Source organism: Macrotis lagotis, chromosome X (genome assembly GCF_037893015.1).
Source record: "Macrotis lagotis isolate mMagLag1 chromosome X, bilby.v1.9.chrom.fasta, whole genome shotgun sequence".
Lineage (NCBI taxonomy): Eukaryota > Metazoa > Chordata > Mammalia > Peramelemorphia > Peramelidae > Macrotis > Macrotis lagotis.
Window position 1 is genome coordinate 295,959,086 of NC_133666.1, and position 20,452 is coordinate 295,979,537.

The 20,452-nt window shown below is 34.2% G+C and overlaps 1 protein-coding gene across 8 annotated transcripts in view; it reads left to right on the forward strand.

The window, feature by feature from the left end:
- The window catches only part of ATP8B1 (ATPase phospholipid transporting 8B1), a 139,779-nt gene that overhangs the window by 78,727 nt on the left and 40,600 nt on the right, over nt 1-20,452 (forward strand). For 7 of the 8 annotated variants that reach the window (XM_074202694.1, XM_074202701.1, XM_074202695.1 and 4 more), the window contains exons 3-11: nt 7,581-7,678; nt 9,405-9,518; nt 11,414-11,512; nt 11,645-11,706; nt 16,543-16,615; nt 16,725-16,795; nt 19,464-19,546; nt 19,667-19,825; nt 19,991-20,079. In XM_074202694.1, the coding sequence (XP_074058795.1) occupies nt 7,581-7,678; nt 9,405-9,518; nt 11,414-11,512; nt 11,645-11,706; nt 16,543-16,615; nt 16,725-16,795; nt 19,464-19,546; nt 19,667-19,825; nt 19,991-20,079 (848 nt within the window). The remainder of the gene's footprint in view (nt 1-7,580; nt 7,679-9,404; nt 9,519-11,413; nt 11,513-11,644; nt 11,707-16,542; nt 16,616-16,724; nt 16,796-19,463; nt 19,547-19,666; nt 19,826-19,990; nt 20,080-20,452) is intronic. The other variant, XM_074202702.1, reaches the window with a different exon arrangement.

Here is a 20,452-nt window from a genome sequence, read left to right on the forward strand (position 1 = left end):
CATTGATAACTTTAGACCGGTTTCAAAGGAATGTTGACATTGGAAATGGAATCATAATGTGTTAAAAAGAGAGTTAAAGAAAGTGAAGAGGGGCAACTAGGTGACGCATTGGATAAAGCACCGGCCCTGGAGTCAGGAGTACCTGGGTTCAAATCCGGTCTCAGACACTTAATAATTACCTAGCTGTGTGGCCTTGGGCAAGCCACTTAATCCCATTTGCCTTGCAAAATACTACAAAAAAAAGGCATCCATTATACCTATTCTTGAAGTTTTTTCAAGGAGCTTTTATATATATATATATATATATATATATATATATATATATATATATATATATATTTGTGTGTGTGTGTGCGAGAGAGAGAGAGAGAGAGAGAGAGAGAATGAGAATAATAGTAAGATTAGAAGGATCAAGTGAGAATTTTTTGAAGGTGGGAAGACCTGTCCATATTTGTAGGCAGGAATGGTGTTTATAGACAGAGAGAAATTGATATATGTGATAGGGGATTACAAAGGAGCAGTCTGCTGGAGAATGGGATGGAATGGGATTGCTTGAGCAGGTAGAGGTATATCTTTGAAAGGAGTAAGTTCACCTCATAATGTAGAACAAGGGCAAAGGAGAAGATAGTGAGGAGTTTCCCCAAATGGCCTCATTTTCTTTTTCTAAAAAGTATTAAACAATGTTCTCAGCTGAGAGTCTTTGAGGAAAGGAACCATGGGAAGTTTGAGGAGGGATGCAAAGGTTTGGAAGAAATACTATAGAGAATGGAATAATGAGTCTATAAGAGAATTGGACTGTTCACTCTTCCCCTCTCAACTCAGAAAGACTAATTTTTTTTAAGAAATCAGATCACCTAATATTGTAGCTCATTGTTTTCTTTTAGTTTCTTATATTATAAATTGTTTTTAATGAATAAAAATCTGTTCCCCCCCATATCCTAATACCAGTTTGTTGAGCAGTTGTCATGCATTGTTTAATATATTGATATACTTAGGAGCTTCCAGTTGAGGTTGTATAGCATAAATTTGTAGAAGATCCAGTTACAATGATTACATGATTTTCTCCATTCTTATTTACCTCCACATTAACAAAGGCTAATACAGAAAAGACAACCTGAGAAAAAAATTAAAGGGTCAAGGATTTGATGTGGATTAATAAAAAGTAGGTAAGGGAAGGCAGAGAGAGAGAGAGAGAGAGAGAGAGAGATGTAAAGTCAGTAGCAGTAGCTTATGTTCTAATAAGGAGATTTTGGAATTCCTGAATATGAAGGTAGTAGATCTATGGGTAATGGCAAGATCAAGAATGTAATCATCTTTGTGTGTATATGAGGTGGAGTGGAGGAGTAGGTCACAGGAATGAGTAGGCTGAGAAACGGAATATTTTTATCATTTAAAGGAGAATCAGTACATATCTTGAAGTCCCATAGTATGAAGGTGCCTGTTGGGAAGGAGGGAAAATTGTGAGCCAAATCCATTGAAGAAGGAAGAGGAGTGATCTGGGGGTCTATAGGCCAAAGCTACCAGGGTGTTGATTGTGTGGTATAGAGGAATAGTATGGACCTCAAAGGAGAAGAGATTACTGAGCAAATGGGTAGAGAACCTGGAAGTGGCTATGGAGAAGCAAAGAATATTTCAACTCCCCAACCTTGACCAGTGAGCTGAGGGAAATGAGTAGTGGTACAGTCAGTTCTAGATAGTATGACCAGGGAGTGTATGAATGTATGTTATCAGTGCAGCAGCAAAATTTCAGTAAAAGCTAGAAGATGAAAGGAGTGAGAGAGCAAAAGATTTAGGATGAAGGGAAGTTTGTTGCCTCTAGAACAAGCATTCCAAAAAGCACAGTGGATGGGGAGACTGTTGTTTTCTTGGAACTTTGAAGTGGGAGCGTTGAAGGTGATATGACTAAGGAATATGAAAACCAGTCTTTTCAGCCTTGGCCCTTTTCTCCATGGGAAAGGGAAAATATGTGAACAGAAAAAAACCTGAGACATGAATTCAGAGCTATAAACTTGAAGTGCCAAAGGAATTCTATCAACCCTATAGGTAGTTTTTTCTAGTTGACTGTGACTGGTAGATTCAGAGATGCTAGGACTTTCCTTACACCAGCTTACAACATTTGGAAATGATTCCATCTCCCTCTGTTTTCTCCCCAGTATAAAATCATGTAAATTCTTAACATTTCTGGTCACTAATGGTCAGTTGGCAAGTCTTGGTTGTAAAGGTACCTAATGTCCCAGACATAGCTATGTCATCAAAGTATCCTTATTAAAAATACTAGTAAACTGCAGCTAGTTAATTTCCCTGTGAGTTCAAGTTCTATCTGTTTCTTAAATATTAACTGATTTAAAACTGTATGATCATTCAGTCTATGCCTGCTCTTATTTTTCAATTATTTAATTCAACATGCATTTATTAACTGCCTTCTTTGTATGAAGCACCGTGCCAGTTGCTGGAAGAAAAACATAATAAAATTATCCCTTCATCAAAGGAGTCACACTGAGCTGAAATGGGGGTAGGGCAAAAACATTTGATATATATATATATATATATGTATCTATACATCTATATATATAAATATGCAGATATAATATATATATATATATACACTCTGTGTATGTGGGCATATATATATATATATACATATATATATATATATATATATGACTGTTTTGCCATTAAATCTATTGTTGAACTTTTAGTGTGTGGGTACAAAAGATAAATTTCTCTATGATTACAAAGCATTTTGATATTGGGGCTAAGTGTTAGACACACAGTGGGTACTTTAGTAAATATTTTTCAATGATGGTTAGCTCTTTTAAGAAACCAACATGCAGGGAATCTTTTGACTATATTTACTGAAGGCTTATACTATAACAACTAGCCCTAAAAGCAAGATTAAAGGAAGGATTGGGGGTTATGGGAGAGGAATGCCATTGGTCAGTCTACCAGCTACCCTGAAGGTTTCTTTTATCTGAAGTAGGTCAGAGAGACAAGGTGACACACTAAATAATAGGAATACTGCTTGCTTAGGTATTGACCAATTTTTTTTAACTGGTGAGCAAAACACATATACACACATCTCCATATCTTTAGAGAATTATAATGTGGAAAAAAATACAATATTTTTTCAGACTCTCCAGCCATTTTTTGGATGATATATAAAGAGAAGTTTAGGAATTATTGCTATTAGTCCTTAACATTTAGTTGTGTGTTAAACTGTCCGAATAAGAATGAGGTGATTCCTAAGTGAATGTGTGTGTTTTTTTAATCTAAATTGTTATAACCAGATTGAGCCTAAACTGCAAGTCAGGAAGGTGGGGTGGGGATCATGGAGGGGAAAGGGAGTCTGTGAGAACCAGAATTATCACTGTTAAGAGAGGAAGAAAATGAGCAGCCATTAAATTAGCTTCAATGGACAGAGTCAGAGGAACCAAACACTGGAAGAAAAAATTGTATAATATTATAGTATTATAGTATGAGCTATCAGTAGAGACTACTGATTTCATTAGATTAAGAAATTCCCAGGTGAGGAAATTCTACTAATTCATTTTGTTACTTCAACAACTTAAAAAGTTGTCTAGAACAATAGTATCAAACTCAAATAGAAAAGGTGACCACTAAACTGTACATAAGGATCTTTGTGGGCTGCATATATTGAATAAGAAAACTACATATTAGCTATATAGATGGACAGACAGATATATGTGTATGTGTCTATATACACGGATATATAATTATTACATCCAAACATTAAAATAAGATAATAACTACATTTTAATCGGGTTCAGGTCACACATAGTCATCCCTGACCTAAAATCACTGAGAGCCGAAGTGATTGACCCAGGATCACTAGATATTATTAAGTATCAGAGGCAGGGTTTGAATTCAGGTTTTTTTTTTTGGTTTCAAGGCAGGCTCTCTAGCCACTCTGCTGCCCTATTGGGAAGAATAAAAGAACATTTTTTTTAAAGAGTCAATAACTAATTACCCATATGCCTACTACTTTGACAACCATCTCTACAAAGCCTTTGAAACTGGTATACACACACTCATTGAAATCATCCTTGGTGATGGAATGAAAAGGACCTCCCTTGGGCTAAATAGGTTGCAGTCAAATACTGATGCAAAAGGGATGTTAAGGATATCAGCAGAGAGATGGAAACAGAAGTCATCTAGTAAGAGCACAGGAGAGGTCACATGCTTCACTTTTGTTCCAGGGTGGGTTCCCTTTGGAGTACTGCTAGAAGGGTATGTAAAGGGTATGCAAACTTTAAATCAATTATGCACAGCTTGCTATTTTTAAAAATTATAGTGAAGTTATAAAATGCCTTTCTTATTTCTTTCTTTCCCTTTTTTCTTCCCCCCCCCTTGACCTAGCAATGGCTACCTTTATACACAAATGTGTGTTTATATGTAAAACTATTCTATACATATTTCTATTTTTCAGTTCTTTCTTTGGATGCAGATAGCATCATCATTTGTAGTAAATTTTAATATTTATATAATCAAGACAGCTTATTTACTTAAAATTATTCCTAAAATAATATTGCTATTACTGTATACAAGATTCTCTTGTTTCAGCTCATTTCATTCCATTATTTGTGCAAATCAATCCATATTTTTCTTTTCTTTATCTATTTTTTTGGCAAGGCTATGGGGTTAAGTGGCTTGCCCAAGGCCACACAGCTAGGTAATTATTAAGAGTCTGAGACTGGATATGAACCCAGGTACTCCTGACTGCAGGGCGGGTGCTTTATCCACTGCGCCACCTAGCCGCCCCACTGTGCCACCTAGCCGCCCCCATATTTTTCTAAGGTAATTGAGCTCATTGTGACTTATAATATAGTACCATTCCATCACAAACAAATACTACTACTTGTTCTTTCCTTTCCTTACTATGACCTAGAATTTTTTTTCCTACCTTCTTCCAGTTGACCTTTCAGGTGATCACTAAGGTTCCAGAGTTGTAAGATCATCCCCTTTTTAACCTAACACTGTTTGTACAAGTTGAGTTTTATAGTAGTAGTTTTTGCTGCCCTTTCTTTAGCAGATAGATTCATTTGGATACTTAAGTAAATATAAAAAAAAAACTTAAGTATCTTAATTTTGTAACCTACTGAATTAGCAGAGTTTTTACAGTAGTTTGCTACTTTGAAAATGGAAAACAGGCTCTATTTCATTCCCTGCTTTCTAAAAAAAATCTATAGAAGGCATACAACTGGGTGTTTTCTTCTCTTTTTGCTTTGGGGAAGATTGGAATCACCTTTGATAAAATCTGACAGCCTGACTTGCCTCTTACCATCTAGGATCTCCAGACTTGCCCTAGGAAGATAATTTTGTCTGAAGTGTCTCATTTAGTTCATAATACAATTCCATCTTGGAAAAAGACTTAAGGAACATTTTTTTATTTAGCCCAGCCAGAATTCAAAATTATATCAGGATAAATGGATTCTTACTGTTACACAGTCTGTTCATTTGAGAAAAGGCAACTATCATAATTTGAAGTTAGATGTTATGTGTTGAAGTTATGTATTAGAAGGGGGAAAAGGGAGCAAGAAGAACAATTTTTCATTTTTTGGAAAAAAATTTCTGATATTTATTCATTTGTGAACTAAGCAAATCTTTATTTAGTATCAATGAATTCTAAGCCTTTGGTGTAGAGATACTATGAGGTTTTTTTAAGTACTATGTTTTAGGAATTTTACAGCCTAGTAGAGGAAATAAAGGGCAGTTAGTGACAGAGTGGATATAGCATATGACCTGGAACCAAGAAGATCTAAGTTCAAATTTGTCCCCAGACATTTATTAGCTGTGTGACCCTAGGCAAGTCATTCTGTTTGCCTCAGTTTCTTTACTGTAAAATGAATCTAGAAGGAAATAGCAAATCACCACTGTATCTTTGTCAAGAAAACCCCAAATGGAGTCACAAAGAGTCAGACACTACTAAAACCACGAAAAAATAACAAAAAAGACACAAAATAGTTGTTTATTTTGTGTGTGTATGTGTGTATGTGTGTGTATATATAAACATATATATATATATGTATAGTGTCTCAAAATCCTATTAAGGTTTTTAATAGCTTAAAGCTTTTAAATTTGGGTAGATTAAAAGTACAGTAAGATTTTTTTAATATCTTGTATATGTTTGTATATGGATATATATGGATATGGATATATTATATATATGGATATTATATATATGTATATATATATATATATATGGATACATGTACATGCTCAAATAGAAAATAGATTCTGTAGAGGAGGAATGATTGGATGAAGGTGATTGATTAGGTAAGAAATGTCAAATGAAGTAATTTCATGGAAGAGGTGAAATTTGAATTTAATGATTCCTAAAAACGTATGTGTAGTAATCAAACTTTAAACACAAGGAGAAAACAGCTTCAAACAATCAATAAACCTCTGAAAGAATTTGCTTTTAAATATGTTTTGCTACATTTTATTCATCAGACAGAAAGGAAGAAATATTTTCAAAGAAGTCTGAAAGGTATGAGATATGCTAACCAGGGAGTGGAGGCAGACTATGATTCAGACAATAGAACATTGCGGGGGGGGGGTCAGGAAGACTTGAATTCAAATCCAACCTCAGGTACTTCTAGCTAGGTCAGATCTGACTGAAAAGGCTTGAGCAGCCACAAAAACCAGATAATGAGAGGGAAGGTGAAGGAGTTTTAAAATTTCTTGAAGTTTAGGTATGGGGATGTTCGCAGAAAGCCAAGACATAGCCAAGACTTATGAGCCTCTGGTAAATTCCATAATGAGAAAGCAGAGAGATAATGCTAGAGCTATCAGCAGGCAAATCAAAGTGATTTCAATCAAAGTCCAGGATAAGGTTGTCCATGACTGAAACTTCAAAAGGAAGAATTAGTTAGGGTGTAGAACTTTTTCTTTTCATAGGTGAGAAAAGAGAGAGAAAACACAAAATAAATGCTAGAAAAGGAGAGAACTTTTCAGCTCCTTGTGATTCTGGGAACTACCACCACAGTGAAGAAAGTTTTGCTCTTGGAGTCTGGAAGACCTGGGTTCAAATTAGACAAGTCTTTGAACTTTTCTGAGCTCTAGTTTCCTCACTAGTAAAATAGAGGTGATAATAACCACATGCCACAGAGTTATTGTGAATATTAAATGAAATATCACATGTTAAATGACCTATAGACCTTAAACTACAATATAAATGTTGGTTATTATTGTTTTAACATATTTGAGAGATTTATTCAAATGTATTTGTTTAGTTGTTTAATCATGTCCTATTCTTCATGATTCCATTTGGATTTCCTTCAAAAGATATTGAAGTAATGTCATTTCCTTTTCCAGCTTATTTTACAAAAGGGGAAACTAAGGCAAATAGAACAGGGTCACTCAGCTACAAGGTATCTTAGTCTGATTTGAACTCAGGAAGATATCTTCCTGATTCCAGGCCAGGCACTCTATCCACAGTACTACCTAGCTGCTCAGAATTTTCAATAAGCAGTTAAGTAAATAGTTGTTTATGGTTTGTTTGGTTTTTTGAGAGATGTTATTTCATTTTTTCTTCCTCTTTCCCCCCCTGCCTTTTTTAGAATGTACATGGCAAGTGAAGGCAAATGATCGAAGCTTCCACGAACAGCCCCAGTTTATGAACACAACATTTTTTTGTTTGAAAGAGAGTAAATATGCGGTAAGTTGACTTTAACTTCCAAGTGTCCTTTAAATCTGTATTTGTTCAGTATCGGTAAGAGAAATCTTTACTGTGTAAATCTTTATAACTGTATAGAATGACAATTTTTATCCATCTCACCACTTTTAGTTACCTTTAAAAGTATATAGGTGTAGAACTGGTAGAATTCTGTGAGTTAATTTCTCCCCTGCTCTCGTATTTCTCTGATAATAATGTTTGCCCTTCACTTTTGAAGAAGATCATAATATCAGGCTGGTGGTGCAATGACAAGCATATGAATTGAATTTGAGTAAGAGGAGTTGCTATGCTAAGTCACCAATGTCACATTCTGCTCCAGAGCTATCTGAGTCCAGTAGCCAGATATGAATCAGGACAACTGGAGATGGCTCTGGACACAAGACAGAGTTAAGTGACTTGCCCAAGGTCACACAGCTAATCAAGTGTCTAAGGTCAGATTTGAACTCCTGTCCTCCTGACTACAAAGCCATTGCTCTATCCACTGCACCACCTAGCTGCCTTCATATTTCTCTATAAAGAAGACAACTGATTCATACAAATACTTAAGGATGAAGCACTGGATTTGGGAATCGGGAAATCAGACATTTATTAGCTGTATGATCACAGACAAATCACTTAAATTCTCTAACCTCAATTTCTACTTTCTAAAATAAAGTGAGCCTCGAGTAAGATTATATATATATATATAAAATACATTGTAACCTTTAAAGTGCTATATGAAAACTAAACATATCATTGATAATAAAAATTGAAAATTGTGTGTTCAGATATCATGCATAATTTGAGAATAGTTTCAATTAGTTATATTTATTTCTGTTAATATTTTTCAGTGTTTAAATATTTAGCGGAAGGGAAGAGGGTTTAACATTACTTTCCTTCCCCAAATCTCATTTAAATGAATTAGTTTGTTATAGTAAAGCATTAGACTGGGAAAGATACTACCTATCTATGATGTTGGTACTGGACTTAGAGATCCAGGAGGGCTAGGTTTCAGATCCAACCTCAGTATTACTTGCTATCTGGCCTTGAGCAACTTACACATCACTTTCACTCATCCAATAAGTGAGAATGAGTAAGATTTTTACTGACTGTCTCTTGAGATTGTTGTAAGGAAAGCCCTTTTGAAACTTTAAGCACTATATGAACATAAGTAATTATTCTTTTTGCTGTTACTAATGAAAGGCAATATAGTTTAGTGGATAGAAGTCCTTGGAGTTGGAAATGTCTGGGTTCAAGTCTGGTCTGACACATATTAACTGTATGAGCCTGAGAATATTCTTTAGCCTCCTACTACCCTGGGTAAATGTTCAAGATGATACATTCCAGAGCAGTGATATTTAATAGAATTTCCTAGTCAAAAATTCTCTACTAATGAAATGTTACCCATTCATAACAATAGAGAAATTATTTATAACAATAATATGAAATTTTGTAGTCTTTAAAGGTTATCTATCTCATTACTCAACAATCCTGACTTTAAGCTTTCAGGCAGTCATTTTGTACTTGACAGAATTGAAACAAGTTTAAGAAATCACATTCTAACTGGGAAATGTTATTCTCACAGTTAAAGTAAAGATACTAGTATAAACTTAACTTTTGTTGATTTTTTTATGGTATTTGCTACTTGGGACAACATCAGATTTGGTAAAGCACATATGGTAGTAAATAAATGAAAATACTTAGAGCAATTGTTCTTTTTTTCCTACAGAGTAATGCAATTAAAACCTACAAGTACAATGCAATTACCTTTCTACCAATGAACTTATTTGAGCAGTTCAAGAGGGCTGCCAATTTCTACTTCCTGATCCTCCTTATCTTACAGGTAATAATTTCATTAGATATCTTAAATCTCTTATGAGTAATGGTTGCTCAATAATGTTTAAGTTATAAAAGCGTGTAAAATGATTGACTCCGAGAATTTGATTTTCTTTTCTTTAAAGGAATGGTACCACAGTACCTTATAAACCGGAGGAGCACAAATGATTACTGACTGATTGAGAAAGGGGAGGAAAAAAAAAATATTTGCACAACTCTCCAATTCTGGCTCCTCTTACTGATATGAAGATTAAAACTGGTTGTCCTAAAGTTCAACTCAAGTCAACAAACATTTACTAAGAACCTACTTTGTATGTGTAAGGTTAAACACTGGAGATACAAACAAAAATAGTCCCTACCTTCAAAAAGCTAAGATTCTCTTTAAGAAGATAAGGAGTAGGGGCGGTTAGGTGGCGCAGTGGATAAAGCGCCAGCCCTGGAGTCAGGAGTACCTGGGTTCAAATCCAGTCTCAGACACTTAATAATTACCTAGCTGTGTGGCCTTGGGCAAGCCACTTAACCCCGTTTGCCTTACAAAAAAAAAAAAAGAAGATAAGGAGTGGGGTGACTAGGTGGCGCAGTGGATAAAGCACCAGCCCTGGAGTCAGGAGTACCTGGGTTCAAATCTGGTCTCAGACACTTAATAATTACCTAGCTGTGTGGCCCTGGGCAAGCCACTTAACTCCATTTGCCTTGCCAAAAATCTAAAAAAAAAAAGATAAGGAGCAGGAGTGGCTAGGAGGAGGGGGCAGCTAGGTGGCACCGTGGATAGAGCACCGGCCCTCGAGTCAGGAGTACCTGAGTTCAAATCTGGCACCAATCAGGCTGGACAAGAAATGATACTTCAACAGGATAATCATATGACCTGGAGAGGGAAGAGACAAAGTGTAGACCCAAATAAAATTTCTGTTTTAGTATTTGAGGAGGGAGGGGCAACATAAAGAAGATGGCCACTGAACTGAGCCTCAAAGGGTTATGCATTCTTAAAGGTGGAATGAAAATTTATATGTACATATATAGACATATATGTGTGTATATTTACATATCTAAATGTATATATAGATACATACACATATACATACACACACATACACACACACACACACACATCTCTAGTAAAGTACAAACACCTGGAAACCAACTATATGTCATCTGAGGATCAGGCACAATAGGTTCAGTGATTATCTTTGCAAAGGGTTATTCTCAAAGTGGTGTATTTATTTTAGTCAGAATTATTCATGACAATGTCTTCTTAAGCCATAGGAGGTTTACAGTCTGTATCAGTAAATGTGTTTTCCATATGAATGAAAACCTGGATCCTTGAAATATTAAAATATTTTTTATTTGAGAGTTATAATCCCTCAGTTGTATCCATTTTAGGACTGAAATGAGAATTACTCTCTTGGGGACAGTGTTAGAAGTTATTAGCTGCTAAGGAGAATAACTCTGGGGCATTGTTACATACTGAGTTTATTATGTTTAGTAATTTTATATTACATATTAATTATATACATATGGGTATAAATAATAGAGGCAGCTAGGTATTCTAGTAGATAAGAGCACTGGATATAGAATCAAATCTCCAAACTCAGTCACTTAGACAGTATGACTTTTGGAAAATCAATTGAATTCAATTTCAAACATTCAACCACTATATATGTACTAGTTATTATAGTATGATTTTTTGAGCATATTGAATATTTTGCAGGATGTCTTAAAAGTCTTAGTGCATATTATAGCTTAGAACTCCAGTGACTTTTGAGACAACTTGCATAATGAATGCAAGAGTTTTTTACCATATATCTTCAAAAATTCTGTTATGAATAATTACTCAAATCAGATTTCAAATAAAAATGAATTCTATAGAGATATTTCATATTTTGCAACATACTTTTTTTTAAGGCAATTCCTCAAATAACTACCCTGGCATGGTATACAACCCTTGTGCCTTTACTGTTGGTGCTGGGCATCACTGCAATCAAAGATCTTGTGGATGATGTTGTAAGTTTTTTTTAATGCAAAGAATTCTGTTGGATATTTTCAGATTATTTTAGTCTATAATTTTTTTGTAGCATTTTAAATTTTAGGATTATTAAGGTATCAATTCTCCTTCTTCCTTCTACCCCACCTAAGGCTCGCCATAGAATGGATAAAGAGATAAACAATAGGACCTGTGAAGTTATCAAAGATGGCAGGTACTGTAAAAATCACCCTATTTCTTTTTTTTATTATAAAAGTCTAACTATTTGTATTTTTATATATCTGGATACTGAAGGTAATTAATGATGGCAGATGTATCAATACATTTGCAGTGTATACTAAAAATTCAAAATGAATCTGTATAATTGTAAAAAGCATTGAATATAATGGCCATGAAAACAGCACAATGTAGCCTTTTATATACATCAGTCAGTCAATCAAAAAAAAAAATCAAGTGCTTGCCATATGCCAGTAGTTTTCACTGGGTATACCAATAAAGGTTTAAAAAAACAAGCCTCTACCCTCAAAAACTTCACTTTGAGGAGAGGAGCCTTAAACTGGATAAAAAAATCTAGGAAACATCTGCATAGAGTTGAAAATTGAATTCATAATAATTGATGAGATCACTATGTAAGAGAGACTATAGAGAAGAAGGGAGTCTAGGTCAGAGCATTGGGATGATACCCATAGATAGCAAACATACCTTGAAGAGCCAACACAAGAAATTAAGAAGGAGAAATCAGATCTAAGGGAGATGAACTCAGAGAGAAGAATATCAAAAACTTAGAGTAGAGAATATCCAGGAAGAGATGATGAGTGCTATTATAAAAGAAAGGTCAACAAGGTTGAGCATTGAGATTTGGCAGGTAAGAGTTCAATGGTGATTTTGAAGAGAAGAGTTTCAGTTGAATAATGAATCTGGAAGCCAGATTGCAAAGCATTTAGACAGAAGAAAAGGAAACACCTAGTGTAAATAATTTCTTAAAGAGTTTAACCAAAAAGGGGAGGAGAGCTATAGGATGATAGCTATTGGGATGATAGGGTAAAATGGGAGGGTTTTGAGGATTAGGATAAAGATAAAAGTTATAATGAGGCAATCTGCTGAGGAGATTGGGAAAGATTAGAATCATGTTTTTATGAGAAGTGTTTGTCCTTGGCAATAAGGATCACCCCTTTTTCAGAAACTGACATGAAGGAGGATCTAGGAGGGTTAAGATGGCAGAGTGACATGAAAAAAGGATATCCTTTGAAAATGGATTTTTTGGGTGAAACAAGACCTGGAAGAAGTGTTGTTTTACGTTTTAGGTTTTTGAGTTACATTTTCAGTATTAGAAGTAAAAGGAAGGTACCTATTAGTTGAAAAGCACTTTTTTAGACAACAGTGTTTTCACTGATTGTGAATCAGTGCATTACATGTTAGCAGTAAGTATAGTCCTTAACTTGTAAGTGATTGTGTTTAAACGTATATTGTAAGTTATTTATTTAGAACTCAGAATGCAGTTTTCCATGGAAAATTGTTATAAGTGGTGATGAGGTGATGGATTCAAGATGCAGAATATAATGCACATTTTCAGATCAATGTGGGTATTTGTTTTGTTTAACTATACAAATTTGTTACAGGAGATTTTCTTTTTTCCTTTTTTTTCTAATGGAAGGGAGAGATGAAGAAGATTAATTCCAGTTAATTGAAAAAAAGTTTTTTAAAAGGTGGTTTTGAAGTTCCCAGACTAGGTCATTAAAAGACCTTTCTGAATTCTAACCCAAGATTTAAAGCACCTGTGTTAAGTAGCTATTGATTTTAATTTAGAATATTCCTTGATCACCTTTACTATTTCCAGAATCTCATTCTGCTGACATCTCAGTAAACTATTCTTTTTGAATGTTCACTCTCCAAATTTATTGACAAATCTAGGACCTATTGGCTAACACCTTCGATATTCTCCAGCAAATGACTCCTACAGTTCTTTCTTATCTATCCTTTATCATCAGTCTCTCCATTCTTCCCTCAAACATGCCCAAGTCTTCTCCATCCTTAAGGGGCGAAACTCTGCAGATCATAATCATCTTTTTAACTATTGTTCAATATCTCTCTTCCTTTCCTCAGCTAAACTTTTAGGGGAAAGCTGTCTATATTTCTTTCTTCTATTTGTATTTCCCTTTCCTCTCATTTTCTTCCCAAACCTTTGTAGTCTGGTTTCTGATCTTATCACCCAATCGAAAATACTCTCTTCAAAGTTACTAATGGTCTTTAGATAGATATTCAGTTCATTGGCCCTGTATTACTGCTCATCCTTGGTGACCTCTCTCCATTATTTAAAACTGATAGTCAATCACCTTTTCTCCTGAATATTTGAAGCTCACTGGGTTTTGTGATACTGTGATACTGCTTTATCTTGGCTCTCCTCCCACCTGATGGACCACTACTTCTCAACTCCTTTACTGACTCATAATTAATGTCATGCTTAGGCTTTGTCTTGTGCCCTCTCTTCTCTTTCCACATCATTGCACTGATATTATCAGTTCACGATTTTATGATCATCTCTATTCTGATGACACAGCTCTGGCCCCTTTCCTCAGTTTCAGTCACACATCACCATATACCTATTTGACATAGACTCAACCTCAGCATGTCCGAAACAGAACTCATTTTCTCCCTCTCTCAACTCATTCTTCTTTCAGAATATCTTATTTGTGTTTAATCTCCACTATCTTCCCATTTACTAGAGTCAGCAGTCTTGGTACAGAAGATAACTCTTCACTCTCATATTTAGTCAATTGCCTGATTCAATCATTTCTAGCTCTAGGGTGCCATTTACATCTGTCCCCATATCTGTATTCATATAACTATTACCTAAGTTGCACTTGCCTCTTAATTGGGTCTTCCAGCTTCAGGTTACTCCCTACTCTAATATAACCTTCCCTCAGTGGCCAAAGTGATTTTTCTAAAGTGAAGGGCTATGTCTCTTCTGTATTAAATCAATACATTTATAAATATATAGATATGAATGTATAATGATTATGAATTTTCTCTATTAGGTCAAATACAAATGCCCCTCTTTTTCTTTTTTTCTTTTATTAAAGATTTTATTTGAGTTTTACAATTTTTCCCCCAATCTTACCCCCTTTTTTCTTAAAAAAATTTAAAACTCTACAACCAGACCTGACTTTACCTTTCCAACTTTATTATGCATTACTCCACTTCTTGGCCATTGTGTCCAACCAAATTGACCTCACTATTTTTTACACCTGGAACTATCTCTCCCTTGACTTTGTGCTGGCTGACTCTCATGACTAAATTGTGTTCCCTCTTCTTTTCTGCCTCTTAGGACTTAATTTCCTTCATGGCTTAGCTCAAATACCACTTAATCCATGAGGCAGTTCTTGAATCCTCAACTGCTGGTGCCTTTTCCCAAAAATTATATTTTATATATTTTATGTTTATCTACATAGGTATATATAGCTTTTCCTGTACAGATTGTAGATACTTTGTAGTTAAGTATTCTTTAACTGGTTAAATGATATATTTGTAAAGTTCCTGGAATATAGTAGGCAGTATTTTAATGTTAGCAGCAGCAGCAGCAGCAGCATCAATTGCTATTTTGTCTTGGTATCACCAGTGCCTAGTATGGTCCTTCGATTATAAAAATGCTTATTGATAAATTTTTGTTGAATTTTTTGGTTAATATCTAAGATCAAATCACTTGAAGCTAAAACCTCTAAAATTATGGATTGTTTTGTAAATCTGAACAAATTAGAAAAATCAACCTAATGAGATTTTCTACTTATGAGCATTTTAATCAGAAAATTGTTAAGGAAACAATAGTGCCTTGATTTTTGCCTCTAATAATTGGTTCAAGAAGCACCTTATTAATTTAATGGGATTCATGAATTATGAATAGTTAATACTCTTTTATTTCCAAAATTCACCTAGTGACTACTATGTATTTTAAAGTTCTTCCAAATTTAGACTTATTTGAAATCAAATTTGGAACTTCCTGTTTGGTGCAGTTTGGAACTGAGAGGGGTTCTGGACCCAGTTTTTAGACAAAGCATTTTATAGTTCCCACAAATCACACAAATATAACCCCTCAATTAGATTAGAATGATGACTATTTGCTTTTTTTTAAAAAAAAAGAACATTTCACACTCTCAGTAATTTGTTCCCTGAAATCTTCCATTGTTAAGCAGAGACTCTCTTTAGAGATGATGGGTGAATAAGAGCTTCAGATGACTATAACTGCATTTAAGTTGCAAAATAGTTAAGTTTTAAGGCAAAACAATCAAGGCATAAATGGATATTTGGAGTTTACTGTCTCACATCTTATTAATAAAATATGAAGGACTAAATTTAAGATAATTCTTCTTTTAAAGGAAGATAAAACTCTGGCTGAGTTAAGCACTCTAGTGTATATATGACTTCTGGCGAGACAAACTTTGTAAGTGGCACAAGATTCTAGATTTAGTGATATTTGTAAAGTAGGCTATTACACAAATGGTAATAAATGGCATGTACACTTGCTAGGATAGCATAGGAAAGGAAGAGCAGAGAGAGGATCCAAAAAGTGGTAACTCCTAAAAAATCCTTCAACAAAGAACAGACATTCCATAAATCAAACCTTATTGAGACCCCTTAATGAACACTTTGTTATAGCATCTAAAGATATTACCTTGGGGCGGCTAGGTGGTGTAGTGGATAAAGCACTGGCCCTGGAGTCAGGAGTACCTGGGTTCAAACCCGGTCTCAGACACTTAATAATTACCTAGTTGTGTAGCCTTGGGCAAGCCACTTAACCCCGTTTGCCTTGCAAAAACTTAAAAAAAGATATTACCTTAAGAATATCTAATGTTACTTCTATTATTTCTGATCTCAATGACACCAAAAAATCTATCAGTTCAAAACCGAAGATTTTTTCTGTCATAATTCAGAGTACCATGCATTTCAGAGTCCTAGATATTCCTAATATAAATTTCAAGTTATATTTAATATCATAATATTTATAACATGAATATTTAAATGAATAATTGTTAATATTTCAAATGCTTATTTTTAGATTCAAAATTGTGAAGTGGAAAGATGTACAAGTTGGAGATGTCATTCGTTTGAAAAAAAATGACTTTATTCCTGTAAGTGAGCAGGTTTTTCCATTTCATCCAAATTTTCATGAATCTTTGACCTTTGGCACAGTTTCAATTGATATTTAATTTGTTAACTTGTGTTTATTGTTTTGATTAGGCTGATATTCTCCTCCTCTCCAGCTCAGAGCCTAACAGCCTCTGTTATGTAGAAACTGCTGAATTAGATGGGTAAGGATATTATCTTTTGAAAGTTCACTTCAAATAAGACATTGCACTGCAAGTATAACATATTATACTTATATGCATAATGCTTTTATATTTAGATATGCATATATATATGTCTGTTCCAAAACGGTCGTGTATATTGAAATGGATCTTGAACGTGGAGTTGAAAGAACTAGATTCAAGTTCAAGCTTCACCATTTTCTAGCAATAGAAATGGCCATTTTGCTTTATCTTTCCATTCCTCATTTTCCCATCTCTTAAAAAAAAAGTCAGAATCAAAGGATTCTGTAACTGGAATGGACCTCAGCTATCTTCTAATATAGTCCTTGCTCCCTAAGTATGAATCCCCTAAACAACATCCTCAATAATTAGTCATTTGGCTTTCTCTTGTAGAGAAGAGGATGAGGAATTGCATTCTAAAATAATTCATTCCGCATTTGTACTGTTAAATTATTAATAATTTTTCTAATATACTGAACCAATATTTGCCTTGACATAATTTTCATCTTGACCAGATGTAGAACTCTTACCTCATTTGGTTTCCCTACTCTTAAGTTGAGAGGGTAACATGAACAGAGGACCATTATTAGAGTCAAGAAGACCTGGATTTCATCCCTACCTCTAATATATACTAGCTGTGTGATTCCAGATTGTTTTATAATCTCTCAGTATCCCAGACCACTTTTTTAAGAATTAAAATTATAAATAAGTTTCTGATTTGCATGGGTGGAGGGAAGCTATTTATTGGTAATGCTTTATATAGATGAAATCACTGACCCAGAACCTCCTTCCTCCCCCCAAACCCCTTTTGACTCATGACTTCTAGCTTTACCTATGGAAGCCACCCAAAATGAGTATAATTGCCCTTCCACATGTTATCTATCTTTAAGTACCTGAAGACAGTGATCAAGTTGCCTCTAGCTATTCTGTTCTCTTGGCTACACATCCACAGTTTCTTCAGCTACTTCTCTTTGGATATAATTTTTAATTTTCTACCTTGAACACTCTCTTTTACATATTGTCCCATTTATTGATACCTGCTTGAACGCAGCTACATGCTCTTAACCTCCAAACTTCCTGGGTTTCAGCTATCTTTAAAAAAATATTTATTCTGTACTTCCCAATCTGTGAATCATTTTACAAAACAGGTGTGGATTGAATGAGACGGCTTCTAGTTTTCTTCCAGTACTAGATTCTGCGATCCTTTCCTGTCTATCTCAAAAGGTCATTCAGAGGACTAAATGATAAGACATGTTTGAATAATTTCAGTTCTTAAAAACTGAGTAAGAATCTTTTGAAAAATATGCTTCTACTACTACTACTACTACTACTACTACTACTACTACTACTTATAAATCTGAACAGGTTCTCATGACCAGCCTATTAGACTATGCTTTTTGTTTTTGCAAGGCAAATGGGGTTAAGTGGCTTGCCCAAGGCCACACAACTAGGTAATTATTAAGTGTCTGAGACCGGATTTGAACCCAGGTACTCCTGACTCCAGGGCCGGTGCTTTATCCACTGAGCCACCTAGCTGCCCCGCTATTAGACTATGTTAAGACTAATTAACCATATTTGTGGAAACTTTGAAAAATTATCCTTAAGAAGAGGTGTTGCTAGAAGGTAAAAATTATATTTCATTGCAAAGTTGTATGGATATATGCATTTCTCAACTTTTAGAATATTCCTGGTTTGTCGTCCTTACCTTCTAAGGTCAAGTGATCCAAACAGAAAATAATTTCTTTTCTATGATAGAAAATAATAGAGTTTTACTCATATATTTATATATTATGTTTCTATATAATGTATTATATAGAAATATTTTATAAATATATTGATAACATTTCATATAAATAAAATCATAATAAAATAATTATAAATTTAGATTATATTTATATAAATAAAATTATAAATAATAAAAATAATAATAAATGAATAATAAATTGATAAAAATAATAAATTGTAATAAAATATTATAAATATATATTTCATATATATGAAATAGGGCCAAACAAGACCCATCAGGGGGCAGCTAGGTGGGGCAGTGGATAAAGCACTGGCCCTGGAGTCAGGAGTACCTGGGTTCAAATCCGGCCTCAGATACTTAATAATTACCTAGCTGTGTGGCCTTGGGCAAGCCACTTAACCCCGTTGCCTTGCAAAAACTTAAAAAAAAAACAAAAAAAACAAAGCTCATCCCAGTTGAAATCCTAATGAATGTGACAAAATAGTAAAAATTTAGTTTATAGAGATATCCTAAGATAAATAAGAGAAACAGCAACCATCACTGACCAGGTAGGTAAGTGGTAGAGAGAAAGTGGCAATTGACTGGTTGATTTGATTGTTTGAAATATTCGAATCAGGTATTAGTTTGTCAAAGATTTGGCTCCAATTCAGGGAACTACTTACTTCTCCCCTCTTCAAAACTTCTTATTAAAATTGGATTTAGAAAATAAGGCCAGACCTAGGGTACATTATCAAGGAAACCACTGCTAAGTACCAGTTAGAACATTAGTTACTAATTCTTAATATAGGGGGAAAACTGATTAATTAAATAAGGGAAGATTTTTCAAATAATTACTTGCTGTTTTCCTTTATGAGTGAATCCCCATTTAAATGACAGATTTGGTTCAATTAAATTTTTTTGTTTGTTTTAATCTTTCCCCTCTAGAGAAACAAATTTAAAGTTCAAAATGTCACTTGAAGTAACAGATCGATATCTTCAAAAAGAAAGTGCATTGGCAGCATTTGATGGTTTGTACAAAATAGTTCCTCTGGCCACAATTTTTATAATCTCTATTTCTAAAATTTCTAGAAGTAAATTTTGTATGAATGAAACATCTATATAAATTGAAATTTTTCTTCCTAATCTAGGTTTTGTTGAATGTGAAGAACCAAATAATCGACTAGATAAGTTTACAGGAACACTGTTCTGGAGAAAAACAAGTTATCCTTTGGATGCAGACAAAATTTTGCTACGGGGTTGTGTGATTAGAAATACTGATTTCTGCCATGGATTGATTATTTTTGCAGGTATTTTATTTTCTTATGTCATTGATAACATGAAGTGAATAATAGAAATGAAGCACAAAGTATTTATTCCCTGATTTTTTTGGCATCAAAAACATAAGGATGACTATAAGAATGTACTCTTATATAATTCTTACTTTTCATATTTTCATCACATGATGTTTTTAGGAGCTGACACCAAAATCATGAGAAACAGTGGGAAGACCAGGTTTAAAAGAACTAAAATTGATGACCTGATGAACTACATGGTTTACACGGTAAAATATTTTTATTTTACTATATAAATGACCTATCACACTAGTAATTTAAAAAAAAAACTATTTAGCTACAATAGTCAGTGAAAGACAACGTATTAGAGTTAGAGGTCAGTTATTTTCATCACTCAACTTCAGTTTCCTTGTCTACAAAATGAGGAGATTAGATTGAATAACCTTTAGATTCCTTTAGTTCTCATCATATGATTCTTTAGAGGAGAAGCTCTGTGATTTCATCAGTATGGGAATTCACCCTATTTCATAATCCAACAGGTATCTCTTAGTCAATAGTCTTCATGAGTCAACATGGCCAAAAAAATTCATTGCCTGTTGACCAAGGTCCTTGGTAGGAGCCTATCTAACCTTAGGATAGATA